Source organism: Notolepis coatsorum, assembly GCF_963971535.1.
Source record: "Notolepis coatsorum genome assembly, chromosome: 1".
NCBI lineage: Eukaryota > Metazoa > Chordata > Actinopteri > Aulopiformes > Paralepididae > Notolepis > Notolepis coatsorum.
In genome coordinates this window covers 176618751-176637952 of record NC_140165.1, presented here as the reverse complement: position 1 = coordinate 176637952, position 19202 = coordinate 176618751, and the positions used below count along the sequence as shown (strand labels likewise).

The window sequence follows — 19202 nt, the reverse complement described above, 5'->3', positions numbered from 1 at the left end:
TTAAAAGTACTGCCAATGTAGCCTTCAGGTGATCTCCGTTGATAATAGTCAGACATACTTGCTTTGTTTACGTCTCGGCTACTGGCGCATACCTGCTACCTGTGACGTAAGCAGTACGCGCGACCAGAGCCGTGACAACCCTTTCGTCATCGTTTTAACAGATTTATACGGTTTTACAGTTTAGACGAGAGCGCAAAGCTTTTGCGTTTCTAGGAATTCCACCCTGGAAGGTAGTCTCACTTTTTTGCGGTTTCACCCCGTAAAAACGCTGTTTCCGTATAAACGAAAGGCACATCCGAAAAAATATTTTTGCGGATTCACCTGCTAGCGTTTCCATCTAAACGGGGCCTAAGAATGGTCTGTGTTATTGAAATCGTCACAGCAATATAGTTTGTTTATACTTCAGAAGTATGATATTTAAACATGGTCCCCAAAATGAATGGAAGCGAATGAGGAGCCTGACACCTGGGAGGAATGGGGGTGTTGCAGCGTTGGGGATGTTTAAAAAATATAATTTAATATATAATATAATATAATAATTTGTGCTTCACCTAAAAATTTGGTCAGCAGCCTCCACTGCTCTCATGATATATCGCAAAGACAGCTGTTGTGCAAGGTTATGGATACAGGTCTTCTCTGCAGCACCAAAATGTTATTTTAACACACATTTGGTTTCTATAAAAAATCCTGCAATTTGGATATTGTACTAAGCCATATTACAATTCCAAACACACATACACACACAGCAACACCAGGCGAAACTAATGTCAACCCCTCCCCTGCCATTTAGATGTGTATTGGCTAGATCTCATTGCACAGAAAGACTGTGACGTGGAAGTGGGCCATCACTTGTGGGCCAAGCTGCAAAGTCATAATTAATCATTTTATTAAGTAATAAGTAATATAAGTAATACTTTTTACCTTTCACTATGAACCTATATCTCCCCTTAACCATGGCCTTAACCTCACCAATCACAGCCAGGTCCTCCCGGGTCATGGGACACTACCATATCCCAGTCCCTGTAGTCAAGAGAATCAGTGAGGTCACCTGGTCTGTGCACCAATACCAGCCTCCGACGATAGCGATCCCAAATAGCACACCGGGCCAGGGCAGGTCCCCTGTGGTGGGGTCTCTCAGCAGGTTGAAGGCATCCGATCTGGGGGTGAAGCACTGGGGGGAGATGTTGTAGCGCTGGGGGTCCAGGGTGGTGGTGGCGGCCGGCAGAGCGGAACTGTAGCGCTCTAGCAGCGCACTGTAACCTCCCACCTCCACAAAGGCTGGGGGGAGGGGGGGGGGGGGGGGTGACAGAGAAAGGAGCAGCTCAGTGACAGTAGAGGACTGTGGTTGTACTGGGCACGTCTCAGGTCACAATGTGTGGAACTGAGTGTAAAGCAAGAGGATGCTTTGTGGGCCTTGCACAGAATGTTTGTGTAGCACCCAGATGCTAAGTAGACCATTAGCCTGCCTATTACTCTACTCTGAAAATGTTTCCTTTCCCTCCTACTCTGCAATTTCTTTACCTCTCTTCCTCCCCTACTTCACCGTTCTCCCTGCTATGCTGACACTACAATGTGCCTCATACCTATCTCAACACTCTGCTCCTCCAGACCAGATTCAACCCACCCACAACAGTTTTGTAGCAACCCGGCTAATCTCTCCTACCCCCCCACAGCCACAAATATACCGGTCACTGTACATGGAGGCTTATGGAATTGTCAATCAGCCGTCAGGAAAGCTGACTTCATTACTGCCTACACCCATAGTCAAAACCTACAGCTTCTGGCTCTAACCGAGACCTGGATAACGCCCAATAACTCGTCAACACCTGCAGCCTTATCTACAAACTATAACTTCACTCACACACCTCGACCTTCCAGACGGGGTGGAGGCACTGGCCTCATGACATCTCCCTCATGGGCTACAAACTTAACACCACTCTCAGCGCTGTCACTCTCCTCTCTTGAATATCATGCAGTATCTGTCTAATCCATTCAATCTCACCATTGTTACACTCTATCGCCCTCCAGATCCGCTCGATCACTTCCCAGATGAGCTGGACATGCTTCTAAGCTCCTTACCAGAAGATGGTACCCCCCCTCCTTCTAATGGGCGACTTCAACCTGCCTGACTCATCTCAGTCAGACACAGTGGTCATCCCCCTACAATCCTTTGACCTGACTCCCACTGTCATGCCTCCCACTCACAAAGCAGGCAACTCCATGGATCTCATATTCTCCCGTAACTCCAGCATCATTAACACCATGGTAACTCCCCTGCATGTGTCTGACCATTCCTTCATATCCTTCTCACTAACTCTCATGCTTAACTGAAAGCCCTCCACTCCAACTCAAACCGTCTCATTCAGATGCAACCTGTGCTCCCTATCCCCCATCCACCCTCTCCTCTGACATACTATCCGCTCTACCTTTGAGTGACACCTTCTCTGCTCTCCCCCAGATACGGCAACCTCCACCCTCCTCTCAGCCCTCTCAACCTCCTTCGACAAGCTCTGTCCCCTCGCTGAGAAACCTGCCTGCCGTTCCCCACCCAGTCCATGGCTGATGGATGCAGTGAGAGAACAAAGACAGGTCCTGAGAGCGGCTGAGAGGAAGTATAGAAAGGCACGCCTCACTGCTGACATCGACACATATCACAACCTCTTGTTAGCATTCTCCAAAACCATTACTACTGCCAAAGCTTCTGTTTTTCACCATAGGATCGAGGCCTCTGCCAAGAACCTTCGCAAACTGCATGCTACCATGTCCTCCCTCCTCACTCCCCCCCACCTCCTCCCCCCTCATCTCTCTCTGCCGAAGACTTTGCGATCTTCTTTGAGGAAAAAGTGGACCGCATCTCCTTCTCCCAACCCCCACCCATTCCTAATACTGAAGCGAGAACCTCATCCTTCACTCTGTCATTCTCTCCCATTACAGACGCCGAGATCCTGACACTGGTAACATTGAACCGTCCGACTACATGCCAGATGGATCAGTTACCCACCCCACTCCTCCAGACCATAGCACCAGACATTCTCCCATTCCTAACTGCAACCATCAACTCCTCCCTCATCTCGGGGGTGGTCCCCACCTCCCTAAAACAAGCCAGAGTCACACCGCTCATAAAAAAAAAAAAAAAAATTCGATTCCCAGAGGGAGAGTCGAACACGGGTCTCCCACGCCGTGGGCGATAACATAGACCGCTGCACTAAGAGGTGAATTCACTCCTGGATACCGTACCGTATCTATGTGTCTATTAACCCTGTATGGGGAAGTGAGTTTAACTCTCAGCCCGCTTACTGCCACAGTCACTTCTCAACACACGCGTTTATCATGACTGTGGATATTACTCACGGACCTCCGTTACACTCACCTCCCTAAACTCACGTCACCTCAGGACATCCGGGTCATACGGCACCAGTGTGACAGATCGTAAGTGACTCCTCTGCATTGTGTATTAAATGTAGATGCCCCGAGGGAGAGTCGAACACGGGTCTCCCACGCCGTGGGCGACAACATAGACCGCTGCACTAAGAGGTGAATTCACTCCTGGGTACCGTATCTATGTGTCTATTAACCCTGTTATGGGGAAGTGAGTTTAACTCGCAGCCCGCTTACTGCCACAGTCACTTCTCAACACACGCGTTTATCGTGACTGTGGATATTACTCACGGACCTCCGTTACACAGGCTTCAGGACTGGTCACTCCACAGAAACAGCCCTCATTGAGGTCACAGAGACACTTCACTTAGCAAAAGCAAAAGGCCTCTCCTCTGTCCTGATTCTCCTAGACCTGTCTGCAGCCTTCGACAACCATCAGATCCTCCTCGCATCCCTCGCAGGAATGGGAGTGGCTGGCACTGCGCTGACATGGCTGACATCATACCTCAATGGCCGCTCCTACCAAGTGTCATGGAGAGGGACCCTGTCGGACACCCACCCCCTGCGGACGGGTGTCCCCCAGGGCTCAGTCCTTGGACCCCTTCTCTTCTCCCTCTACACTAAATCTCTGGGTAACATTATCACGTCTCATGCCTTCTCGTAAAAAAATAAAAATAAAAGCGTCAGCTAAATGACAAAATATAAATGTAGTTCTCCTTCTTCCAGCATGGCTGCCTGTAACCATTGGTAACCACTTTCAAAAGAAAATGCCTAATTTCTGTTCAGTGGTAAAACACTGGAAAAGCACGATATTACGTTTTGATTAGTTTACAAGACACCAATTATTATGTTTTTGTAGATATATTTATAATATCAACACATAGCATTGCCATGTAGAAAACAATGTGGTTGCTATGTTCTAGGCAGCCATGTTACATTCCATGCAAGGCCTTTGTTACACTAGGTATAAGGTGTTTGCCCTCAAAATAATAAAGTAAGAAAGAAAGAAAGAAAGAAAGAAAGAAAGAAAGAAAGAAAGAAAGAAAGAAAGAAAGAAAGAAAGAAAGAAAGAAAGAAAGAAAGAAAGAAAGAAAGAAAGAAAGAAAGAAAGAAAGAAAGCGGGTTAACAAACAAAACTGTAATGTTTCAATGCAACACAGGTTCAATACTTGAATAAAGTGCATTTCTGACGTACAGAAGGCGGTGAGAATCAAGGCCCCCACGATGATCACACAGGTCTGAACCGTGTCTGTGTACATCAGAGCTGCTAGGCCACCTGCACACACACACATACACAAATAGTACCATACCATCATTTCCCACTGGCTTAACATGATGAGGATCTTTTATACAGTATATACAATATTCACACAGGCACCTGTGACGGTGTACAGTGCTGTGATGGAGAGGAGAGCAATGACTGCAACATAGATGTTCCATCCTAATGCCTGCTGGATAAACACTGCTCCTGAAAACATGTCCACCTTGAGAGAGAGAGAGAGAGAGAGAGAGAGAGAGAGAGAGAGAGAGAGAGAGAGAGAGAGAGAGAGAGAGAGAGAGAGAGAGAGTGTGTGTGTGTGTGAGAGAGAGAGAGAGAGAGAGAGAGAGAGAGAGAGAGAGAGAGAGAGAGAGAGAGAGAGAGAGAGAGAGAGAGAGAGAGAGAGAGAGAGAGAGAGAGAGAGAGAGAGAGAGAGAGAGAGAGAGAGAGAGAGAGAGAGAGAAGTCAAGTGAAGTCAAGAGTTTTATTTGTCACGGCATACAAGTATACAATGAAATGCGGGGGGTCTTGCCCGCAACGATTGTGTGGGCAAGAGAGAGAGAGAGAGAGACATGGATCAGACGGATCGATGCTTGGCACTTGTTTTATGACTAGCCTTCGAACCACGTTTAAAAAAGGTTCTTACACACAAATGTTGTGTTAATGACCAAATCTAAACCAAAGTTTTGATTTATCAATAAGATATCTTGATGTCATGATCAGCTGTTCATATTTGTTTATATCAAAAGCCACATTTCCTTTTTTTCTTTTTTATCCACTTTTTCTCCTATTTTTCTATTTTTCTCCCATCCCAATTCCATTGTGCCAATTCTTCCCTCCCCTGTCTTGAACGTTGCTCGCATATGCCCCCCACTGGTCGGTTGTAGGGAGGATAGAAGCCTTGCGTCACGTGTCCCCTCCGGTACACGAGGAGGCAGCCTGTCACATCTTTTCACCTGCCAGCGCGGACTCTCAATGGCGAGGTGTAACATGTGGGAGGCTCACACTACCCCCGCCATTTCCTGTCTCTTCTGTGCAGGCGTCCCCAACCGACCTGTAGGAGTCACTGTCCACAATGTCCAGATTACCACCCATCGACTTCCACCCCCTAACTCTGCCAATTGAGTTAGTATGACGGCTGGCCCAAGCCGGAGGAAACGCAGACAGCTAGAGTCGAACCCGGTGTCTCTTGCCACATTTCCTTTCTATCATTACCAAAAGTATCAATGTTGTATTTATAATAAAACACAACATACTTCTTGTGCCCTAATGATAAGGATAAGCACTCAATGAAGAAACCCAATCTCATTTCCAAAAGAAAGTCTGACATGCCTATAAACACTTGTACTATGAAATTACACACCATAGATGTATTACATGGTCCATAACGGCCCCCAAACAGCATTGACTATAGATATAATATAATAGATATATACTACATATATATAGACTTAGGGTAAGGTAAGATGCTACTACATGGTTTCAACCTTACAACATGCTCTACCTATGGAGCTATAAGGGACTTGCTCAACTGCATTTTTCTTACCAATTCCACTGGCTATTTGTACTGCTTGGCCAAGTGGTGCTGACTGATAAGCAATTTGTAGGTTATCAGATAATCCCAGAAGCGTGAGAGAGGTGAGTTTCATGTGAACACAGGTTCCCTCCACTCAAAAACATGTTTTCTTTCATTCAAGTGTATTTATCTCCTGATTCTGTCACCGGTTGACAGGACCCCTGCTTTACAAACTGCAATTTCCCTTTTTTACGAATGAACTATGTGGATTTACTCGGCCCATAGAGACTAGAGACATTGAATGTGAATAGGCTCAGGTGAACAGCTGAAGGAGGGGGGGGGGTTATGTTTTCCCCCCGGGGTTGGCTAGAAGTATTTTTGGGCCTGCCTCTCTTCCCTCCCTTGCTGTTCTCTCAAGCTTTCATATAGGATTGTGATGACATCATGGGTTGGCACCTGGGACTTGTGTATAATGACGAAGGAGACTGGTTCTACGAGGTGGTCTCACGACAACACGTTGTCTGTTCCACCTGCTTCACCATCTGCAACGCTCACACCCACTACCTCCAGTCCAGCCATCCACTACTCATTCAACTCTCCTTTTATTGTTATTGTTATTATTATTTATTGTGTTTTAGAGCAGGTAAGATTCCCCGGCCAGGTAGTACTTTTAGCCTTCCCTGTGTGTCTTCCCTTGTTGCCCCCCCCCCCCCCCCCCTCTAGTGTACACAGACCCTCAAGGTGCCCTCAAGCATAGCTGAAGGGGACATCTGTGTGGCTGAGGTACTACTGTCCCCTAACCCTATACAGCCCACTGAGCGAGTATTGCATGTATTGCATTAAATGCTGTACAGTGAAATTATGGACTAATCAAGTGTGTTGCTGAAGTAGCATTAGTTTAGCTCCTGTGAGTCTTCCTTTTGCTTTGTATCAGAGTGGCCCATCATGGCGTGCTTGTAAGACGTAATGCTTTGTGTATGTTTCTGCCTAGTGAGAAGGGCTCGCGTATTTGTGACGCCAGTGCTAACCCAACCTCCACCATTTAGGCCAGACCTGGGCAATTTACGGCGTGAGGTCAATCAGAACATGAATGAAAATATTTTTTTATGCCGTTGATGCTATACAAGTGTGTTGCTTATGGACGCACGTGCGTACATCTACTGTATGACGTGCGTGCGTGAACAGAGACAGGTGATGCCATCCAAATGTCAGCTCACGCCAAGAAAAGAAAAGTTGATACAGAATGCCGCGTTCAACAAGACATGGACTGCTAAATATTTATTTATAGAAGTCAAAGGTAACGCGGTGTGCTTAGTTTGTGGTACACAGGTCGCCGTATTCAAAGATTACAATTTAAATCGCCACTAATTGACCAAACATGAGGAGAAATACAAGAACTTGTCTGCTGAAGAGTGTGCAAGGAAGTCGGATACTTTGCTAGCTAAACTGCAAAACCAACAAGTACTTTTTACAAAACGTTGCGCACCCAGAGAAGCAGCTGTCAAGACAAGTTATGCCATAGCCTATCCCACAAAATCTCCAGAAAAAGTAAGTGTTTTTCTAATGGAGAGTTTATTAGAGTGTTTGTTGGACTCTGCTCATCTTCTTTGATTGATTGATTGATTGATTGATTGATTGATTGATTGATTGATTGATTGATTGATTGATTGATTGATTGATTGGAAATTGTATTAACAGATTGCAGAATACGTGGGATAACTGCAGACTTTAAAATCACGGAGGAGCTGGCAGCCATGCAGTCATGAAAGGGACAACAACCGGGAGTGATTTGTTCACGGAGGTAAATGCATGTTTGGACAAGTTGGGACTTAAATGGGACAAGCTGGCTGGTGTGACAATGGATGGTTGTTCAAATCTAAGAGGGAAACTGTTGGACTTTTGAGGAGAATGCAGGATAAAGTGACAGAAATTAACCCTGAGCAGAAATTGACATGTTTGCATTGAATTATACATCAGGAGGTGTTGTGTAAGTCAGTGTTAAAAATGAATCATGTTGTTGATGTTGTAACTAAAGTAGTTAACTTAATCAGGGCGAGAGCATTTAATCACAGACAGTTTGTTGCACCTTTGGAGGAAAATGAGACTGAACATCGTGACCTAATCTACCACATAGCTGTCAGGTGGCTCAGCCTGGGCAAAGTGCTGAAAAATGTCTGAGACCTGAGATAGGAGATTCAGGAGTTCTGTGTGAAGAAAGGAAAATATAGCTTTCAGATGCAGACTGGCTGGCTTTGTTTTGCTAGATGTGACTGCACTAATGAATTAACTAAATGTCAAACTGCAATGCAAGGGCCTTTTTGTGCATGAAATGTACAGATAAAGTTGCAGCTTCTTTTAAGCCAAATGAAGGACAACAATCTTACCCACTTGCCAACACTGAAGGAAGCCACACTATCAGCTGATCACCTCCACAGATACTCATCCAAGGTAGAAGCACTGTATGGTGAGTTTCCAAGGCGATTTCAAGACTTTAAAACAGTTAGTGAGTGAAATGCACATGGTTTCCTCTCCCTTCACCTGCAGTGTGGATAATGCACCCAGTGATGTTCAGATGGAACTCATTAACCTGCAGTCTGATACACTTCTGGCAGTCTCACTGCTGGATTTCTACTCTCCTCTAGAAGAGGATAACTTTCCACACATGAGGAGGCATGGTCAGAAGATTCTAGTCCTCTTTGGATCTACCTACGTATGTGAACAAACATTATCAGTGATGAAGTTCAACAAATCCAGATACAAATCCTCTATGATCACCTCTCAGCTCTCCTTCGCATATCCACCTCAGATATTCAGCCAGATTTCAATGCACTTGTTCAAGCCCAAGCCAGACTGGATTTCTCTCACTGAACAAGTAAAAATAACTGACATGTATTGCTTTTTGTATAAATTTGATCAATTGCATAATTATCTTTAACATACTGCAAAACACCTTTTCAGTGTTTGTGAAGATTAACAAGTTAAAAATAAAATGTAACACTGATGTAATGATTGTTTTTGTTTTTACTGTTTATTACTTCTATATTTGTATATATTTATTCTTCTGATTACCAGTAGCAGCTAATCAAAATATATAATTGACTACTTTTTACAATGGGAGATAATGAATATTGAGCAGAAAGATCGTTGGTTCGGCCCTCCAACACAGTTCAGGTTTCTTGCCCACCCCTGATTTAGGCAGTAACAGTGAAGCTAGCCTGTGAAGCTAGTAGGGTTAGAGGACCCTGATGTAAACAAGACAAACGTATTTTTCTGGCCTGCATCCTCTTGGCAGTTGTTTGTATTTAAGCATTACATCACGCGCAGGAGTGGTTTGTGAAAAATAACCCATGCCTAGGGGTGGTTGTTAGACCCCCCTAGGCATGGTTTATTTTTCACAAACCACGACTGCAAGTGGTGTAATGCTTTTATACAACTGGCACATTCATCCAACCTTATTGCTATACAATAAACACACATTAATCGAAGATTTATTGAAAAAACCATCCGCCAGAAAAAGTAGTTCCCACAACAACAAAAAAGAGAAGTTGCCTCCATGTGGAAGCAACTCGGAAGTGCATCCAACTGTTCTCAGTAGGACATCCAACAAACTAACACATCCAACTGTCTTTCAACTAAGACATCCAACCAACTAACACATCCAACTGTCTTTCAACTAAGACATCCAACCAACTAACACATCCAACTGTCTTTCAACTAAGACATCCAACCAACTAACACATCCAACTGTCTTTCACCTAGACATCCAACCAACTAACACATCCTACGTTTCTTTAGTTTTTAACATACTTTCTATAGAACTTCATTCTTAGATGCTTCTATATAAAGTAGGTAAAACAAATTTAAAAAAGTTTTCTTTGCCCTATAGGAATTTTTTTTATTTATTATTTTTTTAAACCTACTTTCTATAGAAGCAGCTGAGGTGCGCTGTTTTAAGTGAGCGTGGGTTATTGAATTGATTGATTGCTAATTTTATTACTGTCCGCCTTGTTTCCAACTGGTTAAGTTTAGGCCCTCTTTCGAAGTTGGTTAAGGTTAGAGTTTGGAACCAGGGCTGGTGGTCTATCGCCCTGCTCTAAAGACAAACTCTAACCTTAACCAACTTCGAAAGAGGGCCTAAACTTAACCAGTTGGAAACCAGGCGGACAGTAATAAAATTAGCAATCAATCAATCAATCAATCAATTCAATAGGCCATGCTCACTTAAAACAGCGCACCTCCCAGCTGCTTGAAAGTAGGTAAAAAAATAAAATAAAATTTGCAAATTAATCAATCAATCAATCCGTGCGATTTTTATTTTGTTCCACAATGACTCATGACCCATCAATTACATCATCCAACATTGTTTAAAGAACTAAGACATTCGCCGTGACAGAATCGGTTTATATTTAGTCGTTATGACGCTATCAACATATCCATTTGTTAAAGATTATTGTCCGCCATCTTGTTTTTTCCTAAAAATCCGCATGGCGGAGTGATTGTAATTCGGTTGTGGGCGGGTCCTGGGACCAGGAGCGTGGAATTGTGAAGAATACATACGTGTAAATTGACTGTTTCAGCCAATCAGAATCGAGAAATTTGCATGCCGTTGTATAATGAGCTATACTGTATTGTACCCATTCTGCAATCTGTTCATAAAGTTTTCAATCAATCAATCAATCAATCAAGCCCTTCCCCTTTGTTCCTGTAGTGCTGCTGCTGTCCACTGGGGGGCCCCTGACACCACTTTGGCTCCCCTGCACTGGAGCGAAAAAGGGACATTTCCCAAACTTGTGATTGTGATTTAAAGTTTTGTACAATAAAGATTGTTCCTGTGTTTTCTCCATCCATTGTGTCTGTCTTTCTCTAGGTAGAGCTGTTGTCTGGTAATCGGAAGGTTCCCGGTTCGATTCCAGCTCCTCTCCTTGAGCAAGACACTTAACTCCTAACTGCTCTCCATGAGCAGGTTGGCACCTTGCATGGTTGCCTCTGTCATCGGTGTGAGTGAATATGTTAATGTAAGGCATACGTTTTAAAGAACTTTGGATAAAAGCGATATATGAATGCAGTCCATTTACCATTTACTACGTCAGGTCGATTCAGACCTGTGACAATTCCTCATCTGAAGAGAGCTACAGTACCATTTTCTTAGGCGTGATGTACTCACAGAGATCTTGGTGAAGATGTAGAGGAACAGAGAGATGACTGACAGGTAGAGGCTAATCCTGGATCCACCAAACCTCTTCTTCAGATACTGGGGCATGGTGATCACCTATAGGAAAACAGCAACACATTGGCACATAAGATAAGATAAGTAAGGCTGTCAATCGATTAAAATATTTAATCTGATTAATCGCATGATTGTCCATAGTTAACTCTTGCCTTACCTGCATTACTGCACAGAGGTATGGGGTAACACATACAAAACAACCATAAATACATTGACTATCCTACTAAAAAGAGCAATAAGAGTAATAAACAATGCAGGATATCGGGACCACACACACACACACACACACACTGTTTCTACAATCACACATTTTGAAATTCATTGATATGGTAAACTTTAAAACTCTGCAAGTTATGTACAAAGCAAGAAATAATCAATTACCGGTAAATGAAAGAAGCACATTTCTGGATAAAGAGATACAACCTCAGAGGACCATTGAACTTCAAAACACCTGTGATGAAAACAAACCTGAAAATAATGTGTATCTCCTCTTACGGAGCCACCCTGTGGAATGGGCTAGGCTAGAGGATGAACTTAAATATTGTGAAAACATAAATCAATTCAAATCTAGACTAAAGGGAAGAAGAGCTTTAATTACATATTAATTAAAAAAAATACGTATGATACTGTATTGTACGTTATATCATATTACATTATATAATCATATTATAATTAATTTGTATATTATATTGAACTATATTTGCACGGTGGTGTAGTGGTCAAACACTATCGCCTCACAGCAAGAAGGTCCAGGGTTCGATTCCCGCTTGGGGACCACTGGTTTCCATGATGCCAGTTACCCAGGTGGGGTATCTCCCAGGCCTTTCTGTGTGGAGTTTGCATGTTCTCCCCGTGCTCGCAAGGGTTCCCCCCCCCCGATAAGATAAACCCAATGGAAAAACATGCACAACAACAAGATCGCTAACGCTGTGGCGTCCTTGACGAAGACGGACAGGAGCACTTGGATTGGTCCCCTGGCGCGGCTCACGTTGACGCCTGTCTGCTCCCGGCTGCCCTTGGGGGGGAAGGACGATGGGATGGGTTAATCGCAGAGACGAATCGCATGCATGCATCGCATGTGTGCCAATTGATGACCTCTGAGCAGGTCCTAAATTATTATTATTTTATATTATGGTATTATATTGTATATATCATGTACTATATATCTCATATCACATTATATATGTGCTGTATACACTATTATGTACTATATACTATATACTATTATATACTGTAGCTATACTATACTGTAATGTGTACTGTAATGTGTACTATATGTGTGTACTGTAATGTGTACTATATGTATGTACTATGTATGTATGTAAATGAAAAAACTAAAGAAAACGAAATGTAAGTCTTCAGGGGTAGGGCCCGATAAGCTAGTGCTTCTCCCTTCAGCCCTTTTCGGACAATTGGACAATGCTGCAATAGCAGCTGGTAAAACGTTGGCGATTTATGGAATGACCGTTGTTATGTGTCCAAAGCCCGAAATAAAAAATAACTGAACTGAACTCTAAATTAATCGCAAATTAATTGCATATTTTGTATCTGTTCTAAATCTACCTTAAACGGATCTTTTCCAAGTTGTAATACTCTTATCAACATGAGTCAACAAATGCTTGCTTTATGCAGCCATTTAACACAAAAGGATGACCTTCATGCATTGCAAATTTGCATAAAATTCAAAACAGAGTGATGCACATAATAACTTAAGGCCATGCTCAAAACCCACCTTTTCGCCATAAAAAATCCATGAGCTAGTTATTGTATTGTAATATGACTGCCTGGTGTATTATGTCTGTCCGTTCTCTATCGGCTTGGTTGGCTTGCATGTATTTTTTTCTGTTTTCGTATTGTTCCTGTCTTTCTGTTCTGTATCGTATTAGCTCCGCTCAGCGTCAACTGCACAGATCTCACTCCAGTGACGTGCACTGAATAAAAACTCACAAATGTACCTTTACATACCAACATCCATCTGGCCACACCCCCATCTGCTACCTACATAAGCAGGGGTGGGGCCACACACTCATCTCCTTCTCAAAATTCACCACAAGAGAGTGCCTGTATTGGCTGTATACACCACTTGACGGGGTGTTTAGCTGAAGAAGGAAAACAGAAGAACAAGGAGATACGTTGGCGTTATATCTTTATTTTCTCTCTCACTATTTTCGAGAAAATACGGCGATAATGTCTTCGTCACTGGAGTGTCTGGAAGATGATGATCATTCTGACCTCCACCGGCTTTTTCGTATTAGGGGCTCGCGTCGCTGATATACTCCCCACCTGCAGTCCTCCTTGCTGCGGCTGGATAGGTATTGAACCTCCGGTCATACAGCTGGACTGTGGGAGGCACCGGCTGTTGTGAGAAACTGGTTGCTTCCGAGCTGGGTGAGTAATGTTTTGCTTGCGAGCGCCAGTTGTCTGCTAAATGCTATGGGGGTTAGCTGACAATTTTACGAAGGCCGGCCCCAGATTGGGGTCCTCTGCTCGGCCTCTTAGGCGGCGGACGGAGGCTCCTGGTCTGACGCCCATGATGGTCAAACTAGTGGGCCGCGACCGAGACCTGGTTTGAACCCGGGATTCTCTGGACAAGCGGATGCTTCTCTGTCCCGTGCAGGCCCCATCGTTCATATGAATGTGAGAGTACACCCTAACGAGGAAATGTGGGTATGGATCTTCTTTATCGGTAGTTCCATGCTCAAGTCGGCTGCAGCCCGGATGGGAATTGTGCCGGCTCCGCTGTATGTCTGGTAAATCACAGTTGAAAACTGTGTTGGCATTTCTTTTTCTCTTCTCTCTTAGGATGAGGAGGGACTCAGACGGCGGCCTGCCTGAAGTGTGGCTTGTTATGTCGTTGTGTACAGTTCAGGTGATAGCTGCTTAGCTTGCGTGCTAGTTTGTGGCCTACTGTTAGCCAGTCAGCTGTTAGCTGCGGCGCTAGCTCGTTGTGTTCACTAGGCTAGGAAACGTTAGCTTGTTGCCATCAGTCGGGAGCGGCTGTTAGCTTAATGCTACACTGTTGAACGTTACTGTGAATATAACATGCTTTAAACACTCTGACTACGACGTCATCTTTGACAGAGGATGTTAGTCGACCCTACACCGGGTGCCATGCCAGCGAGGACTTTGTCAACATGGAGAACGGCGACTGGGTGGGTGGCGCAGCGAACATTACCCTTGTCACCAACGCAGGAGACGCCGGGTTCGACTTCGGTGTCCCGTTAACCTGTGTTGCAGTCCTCTCGGCCTGCGCTCAGGGTAGGAGTCCTGACCGGACTTTAAACACTTCTTCTTTCCTTCCCTTCTAAATGTTTTGTAATAACGATGTTTTCCAAAACGTGTGTTGCTGCAATACATTGAGGATACGACGCGTGTTGTGTGTGAATTGTCTTGTCACTGGTATAGCTTCTCTCTACATAGAAAATCAGCGTTGTTTTTTACATGTGTAAAAATGAACTGGTTAGTTGTGATGAGAACATGTGTGTTCATGTAACGTTTGTAACGTGGGTGAACTCACAATTAAGTGGGTTAATTAACCTGTGAAGCTATGCTTAGTGACATGTGATTGAGGAATGAATCCTTTTCTCAGCCTGTGATGAAAATGAACAGCATATTCACATATTAACAGGGGTACCTGTTCAACCTGGTCGTATCAAGGGTAAGGTAGGAGGGGTGACCCGCCCGGTTTCCCTGGGGCTTCCCCCCCCTCCTCTCAGACATGTTGTTTACAATATATTGTGTCACTGTGTTTGTGGGGATACGATGTAACCCTCAGCTTAGGCTGCTGGGGTTGTGCTTCCGCTTGAGAAACGATTATTTTCCTAGGGAAAAGGTTGTTTGGTTGTTTGTGTGCTTAGCAAGGCCTGTGGCCAATACGTAATCAAGGACTTATGTCTCTCTCGTTATGAAAAACGGCGTTCCTCTGTAGTAAGAGTGTACTTTTGCCATTTTTTGTTGTGATGAAGGGTTGTGTGTGTCGTTGAGATCTACAACTGGGTTAGGTTTTGGCCCACAGAAGCACATGTGTAAGTCTGGTACCGGGGCTCTTAAAGGGGCCCTCTCTGTTCTGTGTTTTTTCCTTAGTAAAAATCAGATAGCAGGTTCGCACATGAGCTATGTGAAGCTGTTAAATGCTTCATGTAGCAGGCTATGACTGGTGTCATGGCTCTACTTTGTCATTACATCGTATCAGGGGTGAGGGGTCGTAAAGGGGTGAACTGGTAAACCTTTCCTCCCCTTTTCTGATTGGTCAGGGGTTAAAACCCCCTGTGTTGTAAATTCCCCACTATTTGTTATGCTGTGTATTGCTATTTCCATGCAGGCACTTCTTTGATGGCCCAGGGGCCCTATTATTTATAGTCGAGCATCTCTCTGGACAGCCCGGGGGTCCTAATGGGTTTAAATACAGTGGCCATCTTGCCGCCCATGTGTTCCATTGCTGTCTGCTTTCCCAGTGAGAGTGCGTTCATGAAATAAGTAAGTCACCAATAGCCTACAAATATAGTGCCTATGGTAATGATAGATACATGTCATATGTAGCCTGCCTTGTGTGTTGAGATGCTGTGACATGCATGTGTGACTATGATTTGGTTTGCTACGTTGTGTTGATTCATGCTGCTAATTGAGCTATGCTAATGCTAATAATGCTATAGCATCTCTTCAGTTGTGTGTATTCTGGATGCCATTGCATTCTGCCAATTACTTGTGTTATGTTTGGTCCATGCGGCCAATGCTAATATGCTAGATAGCATCTTTAGTTGTGTGTGTTCAGGTTATGATTAGTAAGTATGTACCTCTGTTAATTATTGTATGTTCTGCTTATCTGTTGCAGAATACCACTCACTCAATCTTTGATTGCTCCATCCAGCCCTACGACCTGGATGGAAGCACTCTTGAGATATCACTCAACAACAGAATCCTTAATAAAATACGAAAGGACTGTTCTCTGTGTCTGCGTCCGCTCTCTGACCGGGGTGTGCCGTTCTGGATGAAGTGGCTCCAGCAAACCTTGCAAACAAACATTATATCTTCAATATTGGTTCTTCGAGCTGGAGAACTTCACCCACAACAGCGCCATGGACACGCAGAGCACAGCAGCAGATGAAAATGGAAGACGAGGAGGAAGGCTGCGACAGCTTCCAGCACACCTGCAAGGCTATCTGGTTAGCTTACCACAGTCCCTCATGCCTAATACTGCACCGCCTCTACCAGATGACAGCGAAGGTGCCACCGCACAGCAGCTGCGGTCACTCAACCTGCAGACCGAGTTTGCAGCTATAGGTGACCAGCTCCACACTGCGCTATGGCCCCCTCCCTGCCTCTCATTGCCGGGAGCAGTCGATCAGATGCGACACTGGGACCTATCACCGTATGCTAACACCCGGCCTGACCAGCGGGAAGTGTGTGTGGGGCTCACATCGCCATCCCCATCAGAGCAGAGCCATCACAGTCGGAGCCTAACAGGTGGCACCTCTGACGCAAGAGGACCTTGCTCTACCATGCCCCTACGCCTTCCACCACCATTGTCACATCATAGTCTGAGCTAATACCGCTGCTGTGCCCAACAACTGCAACGTTACAGTCTCAAGCCACAACCTGTACACCGGGCCAAAGGCAGCAAGCCTACATGTCGACTCAGTCTCTACCGCCGACAGTAACCTCCGCACCGCTGTTCGGGGCAGCTCCGAGGCCCCCAGCCCCCACCGCGATAAGTCGGGTCATGCCACAGTCTGACTTCCAGGTGATGCAAGCAGTGGGTCACGTGGGCCAGCAAATGCCAACGGTACCAAGTTACCAGCCTCCCTACCAGTCAAACCAGCCTGTGTCATCGACTGTGGAGAGAATGCATGGCAGCACACCAGCGGCCGCACAGACCCGGTATGAGCTTACGCCAATGAGATCTGCATATCAAGTGCATCAATATACTACAGCTACGCCTGCACAGCCTAATTATCAACCTCAGACTGCAACAGCACTCTACCCTGCACGATGGTTACCCACTGCAGCTGCTCTCCAGCCAGTGGGCCAACATACAGCAGGTGCACCTCAGCAGTCTACCTATCAACTACGCTCCTGGACAGCGCCGCCTTCACCATTCACAACCGCTGTCGCAGCAGCGAGGGCACATCAGCCTCCACCAGCATTCCCTGCTCAGCAAGCGTATCAAGCGCTGCCGCACCAGCTGAGCCACCATCAACAATCATCATATCAGCCTCCACTAATCAACACTGCTCAGCAATTGCATCAAGCACTGCCGTACCAGCAGAGCCATCAACAACCAGCATATCAGCCTCCACAAGCCATCCCTGCTCAGCAAATGTATCAACCACTGCCACACCAACTGAGCCACCATCCACAACCAGTGTATCAGCCTCAGCCTGCTGCATCGACTCAGCCAGCCTATCAGCTGGTGCATCCAACACCTGGTCCAGCACCCTACTATTCTGTACCAGTTCCACCGGTCCAGTATGTCCGTCAGCCTCGGTATACATCACTACAGGATTCATACGCTCTCCAGCCTCCACGGCAGCCGGTCCCTGTACCTAAACTGCCTAACCTGGTCCATGACAGCGAGAGAGAATTCACTGACCTTAAGATGGCGCTGGACCACCTACTCGATGCCCACACTGAACTTTCTGAGCACTACAAGTACCGTGTACTTATGGAGCAGCTGGTGCTGGATGAGGCTAAGCTAATAGCCCAGTCCTGCAGGCATTACGCGCAACCCTACACCGCCGCCATGCAGGCCTTGCAGCGGCAATATGGACAGCCACATCAGCTTGCACAAAGCGAGATTGCCGCAATACTGAACGCTCCTGATCTCAAAGCGGGAGATACCAAAGCCTTCCAGAGCTTTGCCCTTAGCATCGACTTGCTAGTGGGAATGCTGACATCGCTGGAAGGACCTAACGGGATGGAAGTCATGTGGACCTGCCATGTGGACCGGCTCCTTAGTAAGCTCCCTAAGCAAGTGAGGGACGGCTTTGTGGAGCACCTACTGGCTCAAGGTCGCCTCAACACGACTAGCCTAAACCCGTACAACCTTCGAGACCTCGCCGACTGGCTCAGGGTAAAGGCCGAAGCTCAAAGACTGTCAGAGAGAATGGCACAGCGCCATCGGATGGAAGGGACACAGTTCTCTAACAGAGACAAGCAAGATCCCCCACCCAGACCTTGCAACCAGCCTTTCTCGGTTTATTATGGCTCCGCCAAGCCTAAACAAGACAGCCACCAGCCTGTTGAGACATCTCAATCAGAAGCCAAGAAGCAGAAGTTCAAGAGGATGTGTCTCTTCTGTAGGAGTGCTGAGCACTACCTATCGCAGTGTCCAGACATTGTCCAATGCTCGCCGGGAAAGGTTGAGAAGTGGATAGCAAATGGCAAACGTTGTCGTCATTGCGGTCGTACCAGCCACGAGCAAGATGCTTGCACCTTGAGGAAAGCATGCAGTGAGTGCCAGGAGGTCCACCTCAGAGTTCTCCACGCTATTGCCAAGCCAGGCCCCCGCTTCCACCTCATCACACCGAAGGAGGGCGCCTCTCTCTCCAACTCCAGACAAGGAGGAAAGGTGTACCTTAAGGTGGTACCAATCGTCATTACTAACGGGAGCAAGCCACTGCACACTTATGCGATCCTAGACGATGGAGCTGAACGCACGATAATACTGCCAGCTGCAGCTCGACACCTGGACCTTAAAGGCGAAGCGGAGTCCCTCGCACTGCGGACGATTCGCCAGGACGTGGTCGCCTCACTGGCAAGTCTGTGACATGCATGTGTGACTATGATTTGGTTTGCTACGTTGTGTTGATTCATGCTGCTAATTG

General features: G+C 45.7%; 1 protein-coding gene across 1 annotated transcript in view; it reads right to left on the bottom strand.

Moving 5' to 3' along the window:
- The window catches only part of slc5a2 (solute carrier family 5 member 2), a gene marked incomplete at its 3' end in the record, with an annotated part of 148989 nt that overhangs the window by 88323 nt on the left and 41464 nt on the right, over positions 1 to 19202 (bottom strand). Inside the window, exons 5-8 of the mRNA XM_084332380.1 lie at positions 11317 to 11421; positions 4757 to 4862; positions 4574 to 4654; positions 1049 to 1278 (exon numbers count right to left, since the gene is read on the bottom strand). Coding sequence (XP_084188506.1) covers positions 1049 to 1278; positions 4574 to 4654; positions 4757 to 4862; positions 11317 to 11421 — 522 coding nt within the window. The remainder of the gene's footprint in view (positions 1 to 1048; positions 1279 to 4573; positions 4655 to 4756; positions 4863 to 11316; positions 11422 to 19202) is intronic.